Genomic DNA, 16,715 nt, shown 5'->3' with positions numbered 1-16,715 from the left:
AGTATTTATAAAAAACTGAAAATATTTAACATATAACATCCCCTTTAAAAAAACACTCATTCTACAAACAACCTTATAAAAGACAAAAACTTATATCTGTTCACAGTATGTGTATTTTGTAAACAGTAATTCACTGTAATGCAATTTTGAAAGTAAAAAATGGTGACTGTCTAGCATTGTAAGGACCTCTGACTTGTAGCTGGCTGACAAAAGAGAAGGAAAGGGAACACACTTCTATGAGCAAAGCTGAGTGCTTTAAAACGACTCTACCTTTGGACATACTTTAGGGTGGCACCATCTCAAGCCTGGTGGCTCAGAAGTTATAGCGTCTGCCTGCAATGTGGGAGACCTTGGTTCGATCCCTGGGTCAGGAAGATCCCCTGGAGAAGGAGATGGCAACCCACTCCAGTATTCTTGCCTGGAGAATCCCATGGACGGAGGAGCCTGGGAGCCTGGTAGACTCCCTGGTAGACTCCCTGGTAGCCCATGGGGTCGCAAAGAGTCGGGCACGACTGTGCGACTTCACTTTCTATCTCAAACTGAGGATGTCTCTCTATCCAGGCCAAATTTTTTTCAAGCAATTTCTTAATTGAAATGTAAAAAAAAAGCCTTGTCCCTTTTGGAGGAAATAATTGGATAAATCCCAATCCCAGGAATATCTACCCTTCCACAACCATGAGTGGAAGAGAGTTTCTTTTTTGTGTGTTTTATTCATAACAGTCATTTTTCTGAAACATTATGGAGGAGGGAATAATTGGAATTGAAGGATATATCATAAATAATAGGGAAAATTACTGAAAATCAAACTGTGGAGATTTGAAAAAAAATTTTATGAGAATTATTCAGTATTGTTTTCCATAATCAACTACAAAAATACTAATGCTAAGGTTAAACCTAACAGTTAACTTGTCCATGTTTCGTAAATAAAATTGCTTTACCACCTAGAAATCTTTTGATCTTTTATAATATACCACTAGAATGCTTAGGAAAAAATAGTAAGTTCAGAAACTGAAAGCTACCTATTTAAAATGGGATAATTCTAAAGGGAAGTACATTTTAAATGTACAAAGAAATTCAATACACTTAAGTGAAATTCAATCAGGTTTACAAATTATTTTGGGATTCTGTGCAGTGTAAGGTCTATATTGTTAGAAAATTTTTTGTTTTAAAGTTCTGATTGGCTACTGCAAAGGCAATTTTAGATGATATATGCATTAATAAATGTAATAAAAATTAATTCCTTATCACTTAAGCATTCATTTTTTCCCCAATGCATCTTTTAGGTTTTTGGGTATTCAGTTATAGCAACCAAAAAGTAATATTTATTACTTTTTGTATTTGGTTAATATTCAATCAGTTACAGTTTACTTATTTAAAAGCTTTTGAATTTATTGTTTCTGTATTTCTTCAACTAGGCACTTGCACATTAAAAAAACATTCAGAGGGTTTCTCTCTAAAAACACTACTTTTAATTTTCATAAAAATGTCCCACAGTTAGAATTTGTCTCACACGTGTAAGTTCTCTTGATAACATGATTTATAATCCAAAATATTAACATTCTTAATGTAGGGAGAAAGAAATGCTATTCATGATTAAAAATAATAGAATTCCATCATAATCCAGTATCATAATTATAAGGATTTGGATATATTCAAATCACATCCCATGAAACTTTACCATATACAACAAAGTCTGACATCTCAATTAACAGAATGTTGTTCTTTAATCTATTACCAGCATTAAAGATAGTTCATCTGTGTTAAAATCAGCATGAGTATGATCATGTAATAGTTAAAAGACAAAAAGTACTAACTGAAAAGGAATAAAAATCTCACCACCTAATTGAAGTAAGAGGTTTAAATATTAATAGCCTTGGCACATAATCCACGGAGGTATAAATAGACCAAATTCAAAACAAGTCATTTCCAATGATATTCTAAGGTCATGTCTAAAAGCTACACTGCCAGTAAGTTTAGCCACAGATCGTTTTCTTTTGTCAAAGATTTTCTTCTGGATATAAAAAATAAAATGGCCATGGTATCACGAAACTTTGTTTTAGCAGGAAGTATCAGTTTAAAATAAAAGCTTTTAAGAGTTTATCAGGAGAATGAATGCTCATTCTAATCAGTAAAACTCACACATCAATGTGTTGATTTGCTAGAACAAACTTAATTGGTTGGTACAAACATGTCCCACATTGTAAACCCATCATATAAAAGTTACTGTGAATATTTAAAATTAGATTAGAATAAGATATCTGTGTAAGACCCAAGTTTTTACTCAACCTGTGGAGTCACTTCTACAGTAGATCTGAGTCTGTGAGCCAGTGGTCTCAGATCTATACAAGCTAGATCTTGGCATGCACCATCCTGCAGGAGAACTCTATTGAATCAACACATTCTGGGATGGGACTCAGTCAATAAAAAACCTGACTGAATTTCCATTATGTGCCTAGTCTTAGTGATTAACTAATGATCCCACATTTGACTTTTGAGATGCCCAATTTTATACTTTCAAAATAAGGGGGGAAATCTATGTTATAAAAGATATACAAATTTTAACATGGTTCAGAACAGAAAACAGTAAAAACTACCTTAAACAGAAAAAAAAAAAAAAAAGTTTTATCAGATTATGTGCCTCAGCAGTAGAAAAATTTGAGATAATATTTTCTGCATATTAACAGGTTAGGGAGCACTTTTATTTCAAACTCGTTAAAACTGATTCCAAATTCCTTTTGGAAGAAAACATTCACATGTCTCCTTCACTAAACTACATCTAATTATTCAAGTACAAAAAAGGACTGTGATGTTCTTTAAATATGGCCAGTATGAAGACAACTAAGAAATCACAGGACTAATTTCCAACAAGAATACAAGTTGCATGAAGGTTTAAGAATATGACTTTTCCCACAGTTTCTGAGAGTGCAATAGGACTAGATGTTCTCAATGCAATCCTTCAGATCCATGAGCCGTGAAAGCAATGCTGGTATGGAAAATGAGGCTGAAACTCCTGCCTGTAAATTTTTCTGGGAATCGCTGCCACTCTGTGTAAACTGCAGGGATGGAGCACCTCTATCACTGAAGCACATAAACACCCAACTATTCAGATGTTTGGGCCACAATGTCAAACCCAGGCTCCTACAGGTTTAGCACACTGAAGACTTCAATTGTATACGGATGCTAGTCCATGCAATACGCAGTTAATAAGGTCTATCTAGTGTCAAAAGCCTGGCTAAGTCTTCCAAGAATATTTTTATGTTAAGTATTATTTCAGATGGCCACTCATAAGAGAAATGTAGTCACAATGACCATCAGAATCTCCATTCCTCACAAGGGAAGTTTGGTTTGCTGGCTTGGAAGAGATGTGAAAATGTATCCTTTAATGGCACTAATCAAGACATACTGGGATATATTTCAGACATTTAGAATTTTCTAACCAATGACTGGGCTTTAACTGGAAACTTTGGCAGGAAAGGTGGGTTTCCCAATCATTCTTCCAATCAGGAAGGGCTGGAGGGAGGCCCTCCCTCAGAAGAGGAGCTAATCTGACTGCACAGAGCAAGGCCCTATTAGGCCAGCTCTCACCCATATGCAGGGTCCTGGCACTGAGTATTTACCAGGGTCTGCAGTGACACATACAACTGGATATGGGTCAGAGGGTGTCTTTTTCCCCTCTCCCTGTCCCCAGGTGCCCAGGGGCTGGGTGGTAATCACTTTCCACCTGCAGCTGAGGTCTGGCAGTCTTCAACAGGGGAAATATAGAGAAATCTGTTCTGACCTCCGACCTAAGCCACACTCTTCTAAGCCTGTCCCAAGTAATAAGGAGCCTGCCCAGACTTAGACATTCTGCTGCTCATTAACCCAGCAATCCTGTGTGTAGATCCCCAGGGGCAGGGGAGAGGTGAGCTGCACTCTGAATCTTCATACAGAACAAGCTATGAAGCCTTGGACGGAGTGAGAGGACTTGAGAGCCCCGGTGAAATGCACCATGAGCCAAACAAAGGAGTCGCTATGTAGGTAGATGGTAGGAGCTACGACACATATAATGGAAATCAAAATAATCTCTTCCGGCCTTTTTCCATTATCTCAGGTTAGTGGAGTGAAGATCAATAAACTTCTACCTTGGCCTAAAGGGACACTTTAGAGGACTAAACACTTATCCTAAAGAGATGAGGTATAGGACTGGTGAGTTTTGACGGGAAAAGAGGCATGAATTGGGGGAAAGAAGGGTGTGGTAAAAACAAGCTTCTGCAGGGAGAGAAGGCAGCCCCAGGGCTCAGTGTCTGGGGTGAAAGCTAAGGGAAGGAGCCCAACAGGAGAAATAACAGGACAGAGCAAACTGTTTAGAGGTGGCTCTGGTTTGATACAACTTTCATTGTTGAAAATATCTATGAGCTATTATGTGGTTTTACTGTATACTATGTGTATACATAATTAACTGTATTTCACTCCACATGTTCATCTACCAGGAAGCTCTGGGATTTAATTGAATCCTAGCAATTAAAATCAGGATTCATAAAACAGAGTACTACCTAAGTAGATTTTTGTCCCTTGTTGAACCTTTTTTCTACAACATGTTTTTTATGATGATACATCATGGGCTAGAAAAGAAAAAAAACCTGATCCATTATGTGCACATACACTACAGAATCTCAAATGATAAATAAAAAGGGGCTTATCGTGACTTCTTCAGATCTTCCAAATTTTCAAGTACTCTGGCCTTAACTCTCAAAAGATAAAATACACAGACAACCTGAGGGCAGGGAAAATATAAGATACAGTTTTTAGCTCTTCAATCTGCTTCTCCAAGAACAACACTCATTTCAGACATCATGTGTGAAGATCAGGGGTGGACAGAGAATGCTGTGAGGACCCCCCTCTGGACATCTCCCAGAGCACCTTTAATACAGGTACGCCCATGGATTCAAATCCGCTGTAGTAACATTCTCTATGAAAGAGCCCTTGAGCAATTGTCCCTGTTAGGAAGCATTATCTTTTTTAGTTTTATATTGAAAAGTTTGAGGACTGAAACAACTAGCTTGGACTGATGAAGAGGAAGAAACTGCTAAGATGTGCGATGAGAAAGAACACCTGTTAGCAGGTGTCAGAGATGCTCACGCTGCCCGGGCAACCAGGGCTCAAAGCGTGGTCTTCTCAGGAGGAACTGAGGCCAATCCCACCTATACAGACAGCTGATGCTGCCAGATATTGCTTAGTAGTCGTCTCAAATAGTAAGTCACTGGAATCCTGTGTTTATGAATAATATTGAATTTGCTCATATATTTATAAAACTGACACTGTCATAAAAAAACACAATTAAAAAAAAAACTTAAAATCTACAGTCTTAGAAATTTACTTTTAAATATTAGGGCAACCTAATAAGGGAAGCTAGCACAAACACTAAAAAATAATGGAACAACATAAAACGCCTACCAAAGCAAGGAGACGTGATTCTGATTTGGGCTGGTCAGTTTCACGCTCGTTTTCCAAGTTTGTACCCCTGAGAAAACTGTTTGATAACCATTATACAGTAGGCACAGAAATCAGCATACTTTATCAAACAAAACACTAAATAGCTGCTGCTACATTAAAAATTATATTAATTTTCTTAAATGCTGTGGATAAAGAATAATGTCAAAAGTTTCCAAATCTGTGCTTGGTTTTCATCTGGAATGGAGCAAATGTCAGGCAAGTAACGTCACCTGTTACTTTGACATTTTACCCCCCTGCCTGCAAATCTGCGTGCAATTCCATAAATTATAAGTGTGAGAAAACCCGATGAACAACAGAACAGAATATAGCTGCTGCAGGGTTTGTTTTGCACGAATGGGCCTGGCACTGCTTGTTCTTGAAAAGCTTCTTGAAGGCAGAGTAATGTGAGAATTCTTTGGCTCGAATCCCAAATAGCTCCAAATTGTGAGTTGTGTGGATCCAATTTCTGAGTTACTGTACTTTGGCTTTGAGACTGCATGAAAAGCACATTAACACTTCTTAGTGTAACTTGTGAGAGTGAAGTCCACCCCACTAGCAACACTTCACAGGATCCCTCCAAGGTGCCTTGTGTTGATGTGGCAGCTCTAGCAATGGGGGCTTATTGAGATGGTGGACTGAAGTGACGGGGGACACTTAATCATTCGGTTTGTTCTGAAAAAAGTTTGTAAAGGACCATCCGCCTCCACTTGATTTAGGAGAATCTTCATCTTTAGGCGGAATCAAAAATTGTCGGGAGTTAATGGAGCACGGACTTCCAAAAGACACAATCTCACTGTTGCTGTCTGTGGACCGAGGTGAGTCTGGAGATACCAAGTTCCAAGTGTTTACATTTGCCTGAGGTCTGTAACCTGCAGTTTTATCTAAGTCATCATCTGCATCCAGATCGTCTACAGTGGAAGTAACGGGGAGGTGCATCTGCGGCTTATAGCCTGCTCCCCCTACAGGGTCACTGTCCAGCTCCCCCTCTGGTTTCGCCTGAGGCTGGTACATGGACTGGACATCAATGTAGATGACTTGTGAGGCCCCGCCGCCTTCTGCTCCCGGGTTCGCTAGCTCTTCCTCGATGACGGGTGGGCAATAGGATACAACCACATGGTTCTCCGGTTCTGCGTCAGAGCGATCTTCTGGACGCTCAGCCACCGGAGAAATTATCTCTGTATCTTCTATTTTGAGAGCCACTGACCGAGTTTCCAGAACCTCGACATTATTTGGGGTACAAGGATTCATTTCCAATGTTTTAAGAGCACTGTTTCCCTAGAAATAAATTTTAAAACAGGGATTAGGGATACCATGAAAAGCTGCTGCGATGCTCCACCTACAAAAAGAAGCATTATTTTATATATTTTTCGCAGATGCTTATAAAATTGCATCTCTACTATTCTTTAGCTCATACTAGAGCAAAGCTACTTTTTTCTACATATCAGTATTCTCCTTGCTCTTAATAGCAGTGAAAAGAAAAAAGAGCATGCACCAACAATTTAAAATTAATAATTTTACAAGTTCAGCAGATGCTCAAGCACTGCTATTTTCTTAGTACATTTTACTGTGCATGACACTGGCATGTTAAAAACTTTTCACAAAAGACTAAAAAAAGGAAGTCAGTACTTCAAAGGTAAATGTAAGAAAATAAAGGATTACCTCACAGACACTCTTTTGAAACTGTAAAGCTTTACAATTTTCTGGATTTGGAATATCAGGATAGAAGGTTTCTTTAATCCTTTAAATAAAGATGATTAAATACATTTAATAACTATAGGATTATCAGACAACGAATTAGTAAGTTACCAGGTTTATTTTGACGTTTCATATGAATATGCTAATGAACACCTGAGATCAAAAGGGAAAATCATTTTCAGTGTGATCGGTCGCTAGAGCTTTCATACAATGCATTCAGAGGTTCCTATCTGAAAACTACAAACAGTGCTTCTATTTCTAGAACTATAATATCTTACGTATCTTATGAAAATGGAAAGAAAAGAGTTAAGATGCTGACTGTGCTATCCAGTCAAAAGATACAGGCATTACTCATATAACCAAAATGTTCATGCTGCAGACTGGATTCAGTACCATTAACTACTTGGGAACATATTTGCATTTTCAGTTCTCTACTACTCAAAACAGACTTTTCCTGCACTATCAGAAAAAGGAAGGCTATCAATCTTAAGCAAACTCTAAACACAAAAACGAGATTTGCTTAGTGCCCTATCATAGTTACAGCTGTTAATTTTTTTTATCGTTTGAAATTCCTATAGGAAAAAAAAAAAAACGTTGTCAATGTATGTCCAAAATGCTCTTCCACTCTATCTCCTTATTTTATATTTTTTCTGAATGGAAATTGCCTTAAAAATGTGGTTTTTGGCAATGAGAATGTGGTTACCAAACAGGGTATTCTATCGTTTTAAACTGTTACTATACTGATTTATAAGCCAGGATTGCTAGAACATATTCTCTTCTTTACCATGAATGACGGCATTTTGAAGGCCAGTAAGGACCAAATGAAGACAGCCATTTGCCTGAAGCCCAGCCCAGGACAGCTCCTGCTGGCTGAGCACGAGGCGCGATTTCCTCAGCCTGCTCACCTCAGCTCACGCCACTCACGTGGTCACTGCACCCAAACACACGCTGCTTTCTCCAGAAGATCAAGCTCTTTCCAATTTGCAGGCCCTCAGAGAAGCCTTTCCCTCTGCCTGGCACATGCTCTCCTCTTCCCCTGTTCCAGGGACCTCCACGGGGGAACCTGACCGCCCACAGAGACATGTTTCCCCACTGTTCTCTCTCGCGCCTGCGCTCTTTCCAGCACCCACTCACACGTCTCCGCATGTATTTATTAAATGATTATGGGTTCAAGTCCATCCTCCCCACTATTCTACATGTCTAAGGATCATACTTATTTAGTCTACCACTGTACCTCCCTTCACATGGGAGGGCCATTCACATTTGTTAAATAAATGACCAGACTCTCTAAATAGATCACCAGGACAAGTGAGAGCTCAATCATTAAACTACATTCAACCCTGCATATAGCTACTGACGTATGTATGCCTTTAAATATTTTTTTTAGTACAATGGCTACTACTTTAATTAGTAAATATGCTTTTGTGCATGCTCAGTCATGTCTTACTTTCTGTGACCTCATGGACTGCAGCCTGCCAGACCTCCCTGTCCATAGCAGGGAAAATTTACACTTTTCCTTTGTTAAGTTTTAAAACCTGTAAATAATATGCCATGTTCTTGTCTAATATTATCTCCAACATTAATTCTGACCAGTATAAATATTTATTACCTAGTTTCCACCAAAAAGGTGGACTTGTTATTTTGTTCAGTTGAAAGTTGTGTCAGACTCTCAACACATGAACTAATCAATCATGCCCTTAAGAACAAAACAGCGAGAGTAAATCATTACCATTCTCGTTTCCGATAGCAAAGGATACTTGTTACCACTCCAATGATGACAGCCACTGCCACTGGGATGAGAATGGCAATAATCAAACCCTCAGCTGAAGAGAGAACATTGCAGATGTTAAAGTCATCATTTTAATATATGACCTCAATAAATTCATATCATAAGACATTTAAGTCAGTAGATTATTTGAAGAAAAAACCCTAACTGCTCCAGAGAAACTGAAAAATTATTAAAACATAACCTTAAAAAGTACTGTAATGATTTTTATACTAACACATAACTTCTTTAGGGCAGGGTTTCCCTACTTTGGCACTCCTAACATTTTAGGGTAGATATTTCTTTGACATGTGCTGGTGGGGAAGAGGCTGTTCCATGTACTGGAAGAAGATTAACAGCATCCTTCAGCCTCTAACCACCAGATACCAGTAGCACAATCAAAACGGCACCATACAATGCCAAGTGTCCCCAGGAGGCAAAATCACCCCCAGGTGAGAGCTATCTCCACATGGCCCTCCTTTATTTAAAGGCATGTATGACCTTCAAGCCAGGGCTAGAGAACAAGCCTGTGACCAATGAAAGTTCTTTGCTGTTGACCAACTAATCAAGTCCATCTCCTCTACTTTCCATCTCAAATTTATAAGTGTTATGCTTTACACTCTTTTAAGGCTGTTTCTTACATTCTTCCCTGGATATGTTAAAAATCTCAGAATATTTCTGGCAAAAAATTTTAAACCACTTGACCATAAGTTCAACATGAATTTAGAACTCTGAACTTCAGATATCCTCAAGCCCTTAACTTCTCAAGTATGCATTAGACAGTAGGTTCAGATAACTGGTAAAATAAATATGAAGTCATTCAGGCCTTTCAACACTGCCCTCCACCTACTTTAAAAGTATAACAAAATGTGAAATTTAAAGAAGGGGGGTTTTCTATATAAACAAAAATCACTAGAAACCCAATGCATTTGAGTATGGAAAGCAACTCAATCACAACATTTAACTCACAGTTTTCCTTTGTCACCACAAACATGCTCCTCTCTGGGCCCATTCCTCCACCTGTGTAGGCTCGCAAGACCAGGTGGTAACTTGTTTTACCTTGAAGATCAGCAATCCTCAGTGTCTTCTGGGATATGTCAGTAATATTCTTAACCTTTGTGTCAAAACGACCTGTTTTTCAAGTGAAGAAGATTATTACTGATCTCTATACTATTTTTAAACACCTGGTTACTCAAACCTGTCACATATCATTTTTAAGTGAGTCTGAATGCTAGTCGCCTCCAGGGCCAAGGCCTGTAGTGCCAGTCAGCACCATGTTCACTTCCGCCTCTACCAATTAGTAGCTGGGTTATCTGGATCTATTATTTGAACCACTCTGAACCTGAGTTTCTCTAACTGTGAAATCCCATATCATGACTCAGCTCTCAGAGCTGTTTCGAAGCTCTCAGAAATTTCCATGCACATTCTCTAGAATAATGCCTGGCATACGGCAGGCAATCAATAAAAGTCTCTTTTCTTTCTGTTACTAAGAGCATGAAAACCCACTGCAACCCAAACCCATGGGGGCAGGGATGCTGTCACTTGAGCTGACCATCTGTCTGTGAGTCAAGTGAGAAACTCAAGGGAGTACGAGCAAGAATCAATGGAGATCACTCCAAATTACTCAGGAAACCAAGGTCTCAAGTAAGACACCAGTGAGGATGCCTTGGAACTGTTTTAAAAGGAAATGAGAAGAATTGTTTAAACTATTGTTTTTTAAAATTTTAACCAAAATAGTGCAGTTCAATAGCTTAAAAACTAAATTACACTATACGGCTAATAAAAAGCAGCAGTTGCCTGCCTGCATCTCCCTCCCCCCAACCAATCACTTCAAAAGCAAGTTATCAGTTTCTGTGGGTATTCACTTCCATTTTTGAAATAAACTTAGATTGGTGGTGGTTTAGTCACTACATCATGTCTGACTCTTGCAATCCCATGGACTACAGCCCATGAAACTCTTCTATGGGATTTCCCAGGCAAGAACACTGGAGTGGGTTGCCATTTCCTTCTCAGGGAATCTTTCTGACCCAGGGATTGAACCTGGGTCTACTATACTGCAAGGCAGTCTCCTGCATTGCAGGCATCTTCTTTACTGACTGAGCCACCAGGGAAACCTAAACTGGTAGTGCTTGACTTTAAATTTTAGATGTTAGCTCTAACACACAAGCACTACCCCTTCTCCCCTCAACCCCACATTACTGGCAGAAAAACAAAAAAATTTGGTAAATTCAGTGTTTATATTATCATGATTATATAAACATGAAGTATTGCTAAGACAAACTGCTAGATATGATGTTTCCTTTCTTATTTTTCTGTTGTTTTAACTGCCTTTCTTCCTTATTTGTTTGATGTACCAGTTACTAATTCTTCCCACATCCTTCAATGAATATTCAACACAATTTTCCATGTGATCCAACACAACTAAGTCCCAGTGCTGTGGCTTCCCCAGCCCCTGTCCGGTTTTCGTCAGGTTGCTTCCCAGGGCGTCTTCTATGGACTGAAAGCCTTCCAGGGGCCCTTGTCCCGGGACTCCCCGCCCCACTTATTTCCTTGTGTTGAGGCCCACTCTTCTAGTAGCTTTTGGAGAAGGGATAGCTGGGGGAAGTAATATGTGCAGCCTCACCTGTCTAAAAATGTCTTCTTCTATTCTCACAGAAGTAGTACAGATACTACCGTATCTGTAGATAAATTGGCTTGACTACAGTATTATTTTAGGTTGAAAACAATTTTTTACTCACTATTTTAGCTGTAATATCTTCTAGTATCCGGTATGTTGTTGAGAACTGCCATTCTTACTCCTGATCCGGGCACCATAACTGCTTTTCTTTTGTTTCTAGGACTTTTTCTTTATGTATTAGGTGCTCTGAAAATTCACCATGACATATTCAGCATAGACCTATTTCTCTATTTTACTGGTGTATTTAATGGCACCTTTTACTGCATACACTGAGGTCTTTTGATTTTGGGAAATTTTCTCGGGCTATTTCTTTGGAAATTTCCTTCCCTCCATTCCACTCTTCTAACAGAACTCTTATAAAGGAGGACAGGGCAGGTCTTTGACTCAAGCTGCAACTTTCTTTTACCTCCAAGGCTCTTTTGCCTCTGTCTCATTTTCAGAAGAATTTCCCCATTTTCCCTTTAATATTTCTACTTCTATTTAATTCCTTAAAAATTTCCTCGATCACAGTTTTAATTCTGAGGAATTCATAACTGTCTTCTGTTTGTTCCTTTTTATAACATCATGTCTTTTCAACAGTACCTCAATTATCCAAGAATAGTTTTGTTTTTTTTACTTCTGTTTCCCACATAACATTTGTTTCCTCTGATTTCTCCTGGTGTCTGTCTTGCAGGTTAGAAGCTTTCTCAATCATCTGGTTAACCCTGGATACTCCTCATGTTTCAGAGTGAGCTACTAAATGGCTCACTGGAAGCCTGGTGAGCACAGGTGGGGTTTATTGGTGGGTGGGCTTCATGTCTGTTACTGATAGGAAATGACCAGCTGGGTTCCTGGCTTTTCATTGGGGTAACCCCCTGAATCTCAGCATGTTCTATGTTTTTTCTCAGGAACCATTTAATCCTCTTACCTCTTGTCTGGGAAACATGCCTAGCTGAAGATATATTAACCTTGTGGAAAGGAGGAAGAAGGAAAGTCACACTGTCTGTTGTGGTCTCCCCTGCCTGGAGGCTCTCTGGTTGGGAATAAATCTGTTCTCATTCAGGGGAGAGGGCACTCATGTGAGCTACATGACACTCTGTAGGACTTGGGGGTTCTAACTGATGCTTACACACCTTCAGTCAACTCCCGATGTTCAGCCCAGATTCATCTTAACCATTGGCCTCCACTGCTGGCCCTTCAGGATAAACCAAACTACTTCTAACTGATGCCCGCCCGACTGTCCACCTAGACTATCCCACCATCCACTCCTCTAGTTCACTCAGCCCACTTCCATGTTCTAAAGTTTCAATATCCTCTTTTTTGCCTCTCTGGTTCTGTCTTTATTGGCTTTATGGTTTTTTCTTTTTTTTCCCCTCTGTTTTACTCTAATTTTAGGGACCAATCCACTCTAGAAGTCTACATGCTATAATTTTAACTGATTCAAGTGCAAAATTTCTGAGAACCTTTGGTTCAAGTGCAAAATTTCTGAGCTCCTGAGGGAAATTACACCAGACTCTGGTGTAATGTCTGGGCTTCCCTGGTGGCTCAGATGGTAAAGAATCATCTGCAACGCAGGAGACGTGGGTTCAATCCCTGGGTTGGGAAGATCCCTTGGAGAAGGGAATGGAAACCCACTCCAGTACTCTTGCCTGGAGAATCCCATGGACAGGGGAGTCTGGTGGGCTACAGTCCATGGGGTCGCAAAGAGTTGGACATGACTGAGCACTTTTTTTTTCTGGATATTTGCAGCATCTGATAGTTAGGGTTTGCCTCAACTCTGAAAGTTTAGGAAATGCAGAACTCTGTGATTTGGGGAGGCACATGTTTATGCTGCTGTTCTCCAGAGGTGACTACACTAATGCCCAGGTGGGCAGCGTGTCCCTGTGGCATTGCTTGTTCTCTACTTGTCACACAGTCATTAAACAGTTACAACAGTTTCTTTCCAAGAAAAGGTCATTAAGGAAAACAAAAGCTCTCAAATTGAAGAGATAATACATGCTTGTGTTATTCAGTCATAAATAAGAAGCATCTGACTTTGAACAGAAATGTCATTGAGGATTTAAAGCCAAAAGTCTGCATAAACATTTCTGTATTTGTAAATTTCAGGATTCTCAAAGGTCTCCTCCGTGCATACACTTACTAATTGTCACGACTGACTCTAAGTTTTTAAGATATAAGGGACACACACATGCTCTATCAAGCCAATTAAGTTTCCCAGCTCATTAAGGCCTTGCCTAACTGTGGGGATAGCTCTTTGTCAAATAAAAGGAGGCTCTGAAGCCATTCTTTCGGTTCCTGAGTTTCCGCCTCCATCAGCATAAATGCAGGAAGACTTCTTTTCGTAAGGTAACCTGCATAAGGTGCTTTGTTATGAGTCATGCAAGATTAGTAAGAGGTGTTCTCAGTCCTGTGGGGGTCATAATCAAAGGCCTCAGAATAAATGATTTAAATGGTTTCTTAAAGACCACATGCCATTTATCACATACTAAAATCTTGAAAAATCTCATATTCATCAAATGACTTCATTTTCACTTCCTTATTGTTCAGAGTTTTGGGAGATCGGTTGAAACTATTCAGTAGCATTTTGTTTTACCTTTTCTTTCTTCTTTCTCTCCATTTTTTGTAATTAATATAGAACTTCTAAGAAACAGTATATACTTATTCTAGTAATTTACTCACCTGGTTCCAAACCCATTATCTTAGATGTGTCTCTCTCTCCTTTTTCAAAGTAAAATAAATATCCTCTTAAAAATCCTCTAAGCTCTTCCACAGGAATTTCTTCCCATTTCACTAATATAGAATCTGCAGATGTATCCTCAACAGTAAAATTTGGAGCAACAGCTGGAGCTGTAAAAGAAAAGAAGCCCACACTTAAAGGAGAGTTTACTAATACAGAGCAAGACATTAAGGTTTAATGCGATTTCTAGCCTCAAAAACAGCTGAGCCTGGAATTAGAACATTATTCTTTATTTAATCATAAACTTTCACATATATTATCATAGCACTTTTACTATGAATATACAAAGGTAGAATTTGCAACTTTCAGGTATAAAACATATCGGGGGGGGTGGGGTTTGCAAAACCTATGCAAAATCTTTAAGTGGCTATTCCAATAGACGATTTCTATTTCCCCTTTTAGTGATAGTCTTAAATAAACAGTTTTTAAAATTTGTAAAAGCACATGGTAAGTCTTTTTGACATCCAAAATAAGACTTAGTTTTCTCTATGACAAGAGTAAAACTGTCAAATGTAAACATTAAACAAATGAAGTAAGGATAAGTAATTATCAATAATTTTACAGTTATCATCTAACTTATTTTTCTTCCTTGAACTAATACACATCTCAATTCAATCTATTTTTAGAATTCAATCTTAAAATTGATGTCTACTTATAATTTCTCATGTTATCTTCAACTCTAAGAAAACTTACCCATTTAACTTACCCAATTCTTCTACATATCCAATTACAGAACGTAATAATTGATATCCTTGATTTCTGCACCCATACACCGAAAAATTATATCTTACACCTGGTCGAAACTGATCTACAGGATGAACACAATCAGTAAGCTTTCGTAAGTACATATGACTATGAATATCTATTTTAGAAATCTCAAACTGAAAATAACTCACTTTGAAATTTCCAAAGCTAATTTTACAAAGGTTACAGAAAATATATTTGCGTTTCCAAAACTAGTAAACATTCAGAGTGAAAACTGACTTGACAAAAATTAAATTCACATCTGTTGCAATGAAAAATTTAGTATTATAACATGACATCATCTTGAAGGGAAAAAAAATAGTCATCAAGGTTTTCATTTTGTTCCTTCAAACTAAGCAATGACAGCTTCTTCCTAGATTTGGTCCTGGGTCAGTTTCTGAAATGGTCCCAGGTCTGTAGCACACCTCTGAAAAGCCCTTCCCTAACTAGGGTTATTTGTGGGTTGGAAGAACCCATTGCTCTCCCCTTGTTCCAAGAAGCAGATACTAAAATTTCCACTCTACACGACACCTCGGGGTTAAAGGAAATGGGACTTAAGAGTCTATTCCTCTTTATAGCATCAGCATTTAGTGCTATTAACTCCACAAGACATGCAAGAAAAGCATTTTAACTTCGATCCAAGTTAATCACTTTCAAATGTCTCCTCAATACAATGCAAAGCAGGATGGATGTAACAGGACCCCTGGCCTGGAGCAGCTGGCAGGACAGATGTGAAGAGCTAACAATAAGATGCTATGCGGGGCCTCTGCATCGAAGGTCCTCCTTCTCACCCTACAGGTTTCAACTTCATCTTATATCCCAGATATTCCAGCTAAAGATACATTTCTCACCTCTCCGCATCATTCCACCCTGCCCCAGTCCATTTTGATCATTCTCAAGGCCAAAGTGAGAAAGGAGGGAAGAGGGGTCATAATTTGTACAGAGCACACTACGGCTGTGTAAGATTGGGCTGTACTTCGCTGGTAAGGGATGACATACTCGGCAAGGAAAAAGAAAGGCAACCATCGAGGCCTTGGCCAATTATGCACATGAAAGAATCTGGCTGTATTCCAAGTAGAACTGGAAAAAAAACCTGAAGCTCCATGTAGGAATCCAACGCATGGGGCTCACCCTGACCATCTGACAGTGAACAAAGTAAACGAGCAGAGCGTGATTCCTGGGAGAGAAGGCTCAGCAGCTGCTCGCGCTCCTGAACTTCACTCACACGTGAGGGAGAACGGGCCCGGGCTGGGGGGTGGTGACGTCAGAAGCTTCACTGCCAAGAGGTTCCACAGTTCCCACAGGCAGAGGCACACTCACTCATGCCAGGGACTCAGAAGAACAGTGACAGTGCAGAGAGGCTAGGGTTCCCAAGGACAAGGCTGGCTCGGCCTGCAGGTAACCACACACCCCTCTTGGCTGCATCATCTTAGGCTTGCAGCTCCTGAGCTGCCCCCCGCCCCTCACTGCACCCCTGACCTGCATCAGGGGAAGTGGTATTGGGTGCAAGTCCTTTGTGCTCAGTAACCTGGCTTGTGGGCAAACATGGGCAAAAAGATGGCAAATGAGGTCATTATAATTATAAACAATGCTGTGCTGAACATTCTTAGATGTACATCTGTGCTGCTCTTGGATTTTCTTCCTTA

General features: G+C 39.4%; 1 protein-coding gene across 2 annotated transcripts in view; it reads right to left on the bottom strand.

The window, feature by feature from the left end:
* LIFR (leukemia inhibitory factor receptor alpha) overlaps positions 1–16,715 on the bottom strand; it is a 110,810-nt gene that overhangs the window by 718 nt on the left and 93,377 nt on the right. For both annotated transcript variants that reach the window (XM_010853752.1, XM_010853751.1), the window contains exons 15-20: positions 15,032–15,133; positions 14,268–14,435; positions 9,902–10,063; positions 8,897–8,990; positions 7,132–7,210; positions 6–6,747 (exon numbers count right to left, since the gene is read on the bottom strand). In XM_010853752.1, coding sequence (XP_010852054.1) covers positions 6,127–6,747; positions 7,132–7,210; positions 8,897–8,990; positions 9,902–10,063; positions 14,268–14,435; positions 15,032–15,133 — 1,226 coding nt within the window. In that variant the 3' untranslated portion in view covers positions 6–6,126. The remainder of the gene's footprint in view (positions 1–5; positions 6,748–7,131; positions 7,211–8,896; positions 8,991–9,901; positions 10,064–14,267; positions 14,436–15,031; positions 15,134–16,715) is intronic.

The sequence above is a fragment of the Bison bison genome, unplaced genomic scaffold (genome assembly GCF_000754665.1).
Source record: "Bison bison bison isolate TAMUID 2011002044 unplaced genomic scaffold, Bison_UMD1.0 scf7180017864331, whole genome shotgun sequence".
NCBI lineage: Eukaryota > Metazoa > Chordata > Mammalia > Artiodactyla > Bovidae > Bison > Bison bison.
The sequence above is the reverse complement of the archived record's forward strand: the minus strand, read 5'-3'. Positions and strand labels throughout refer to the sequence as shown.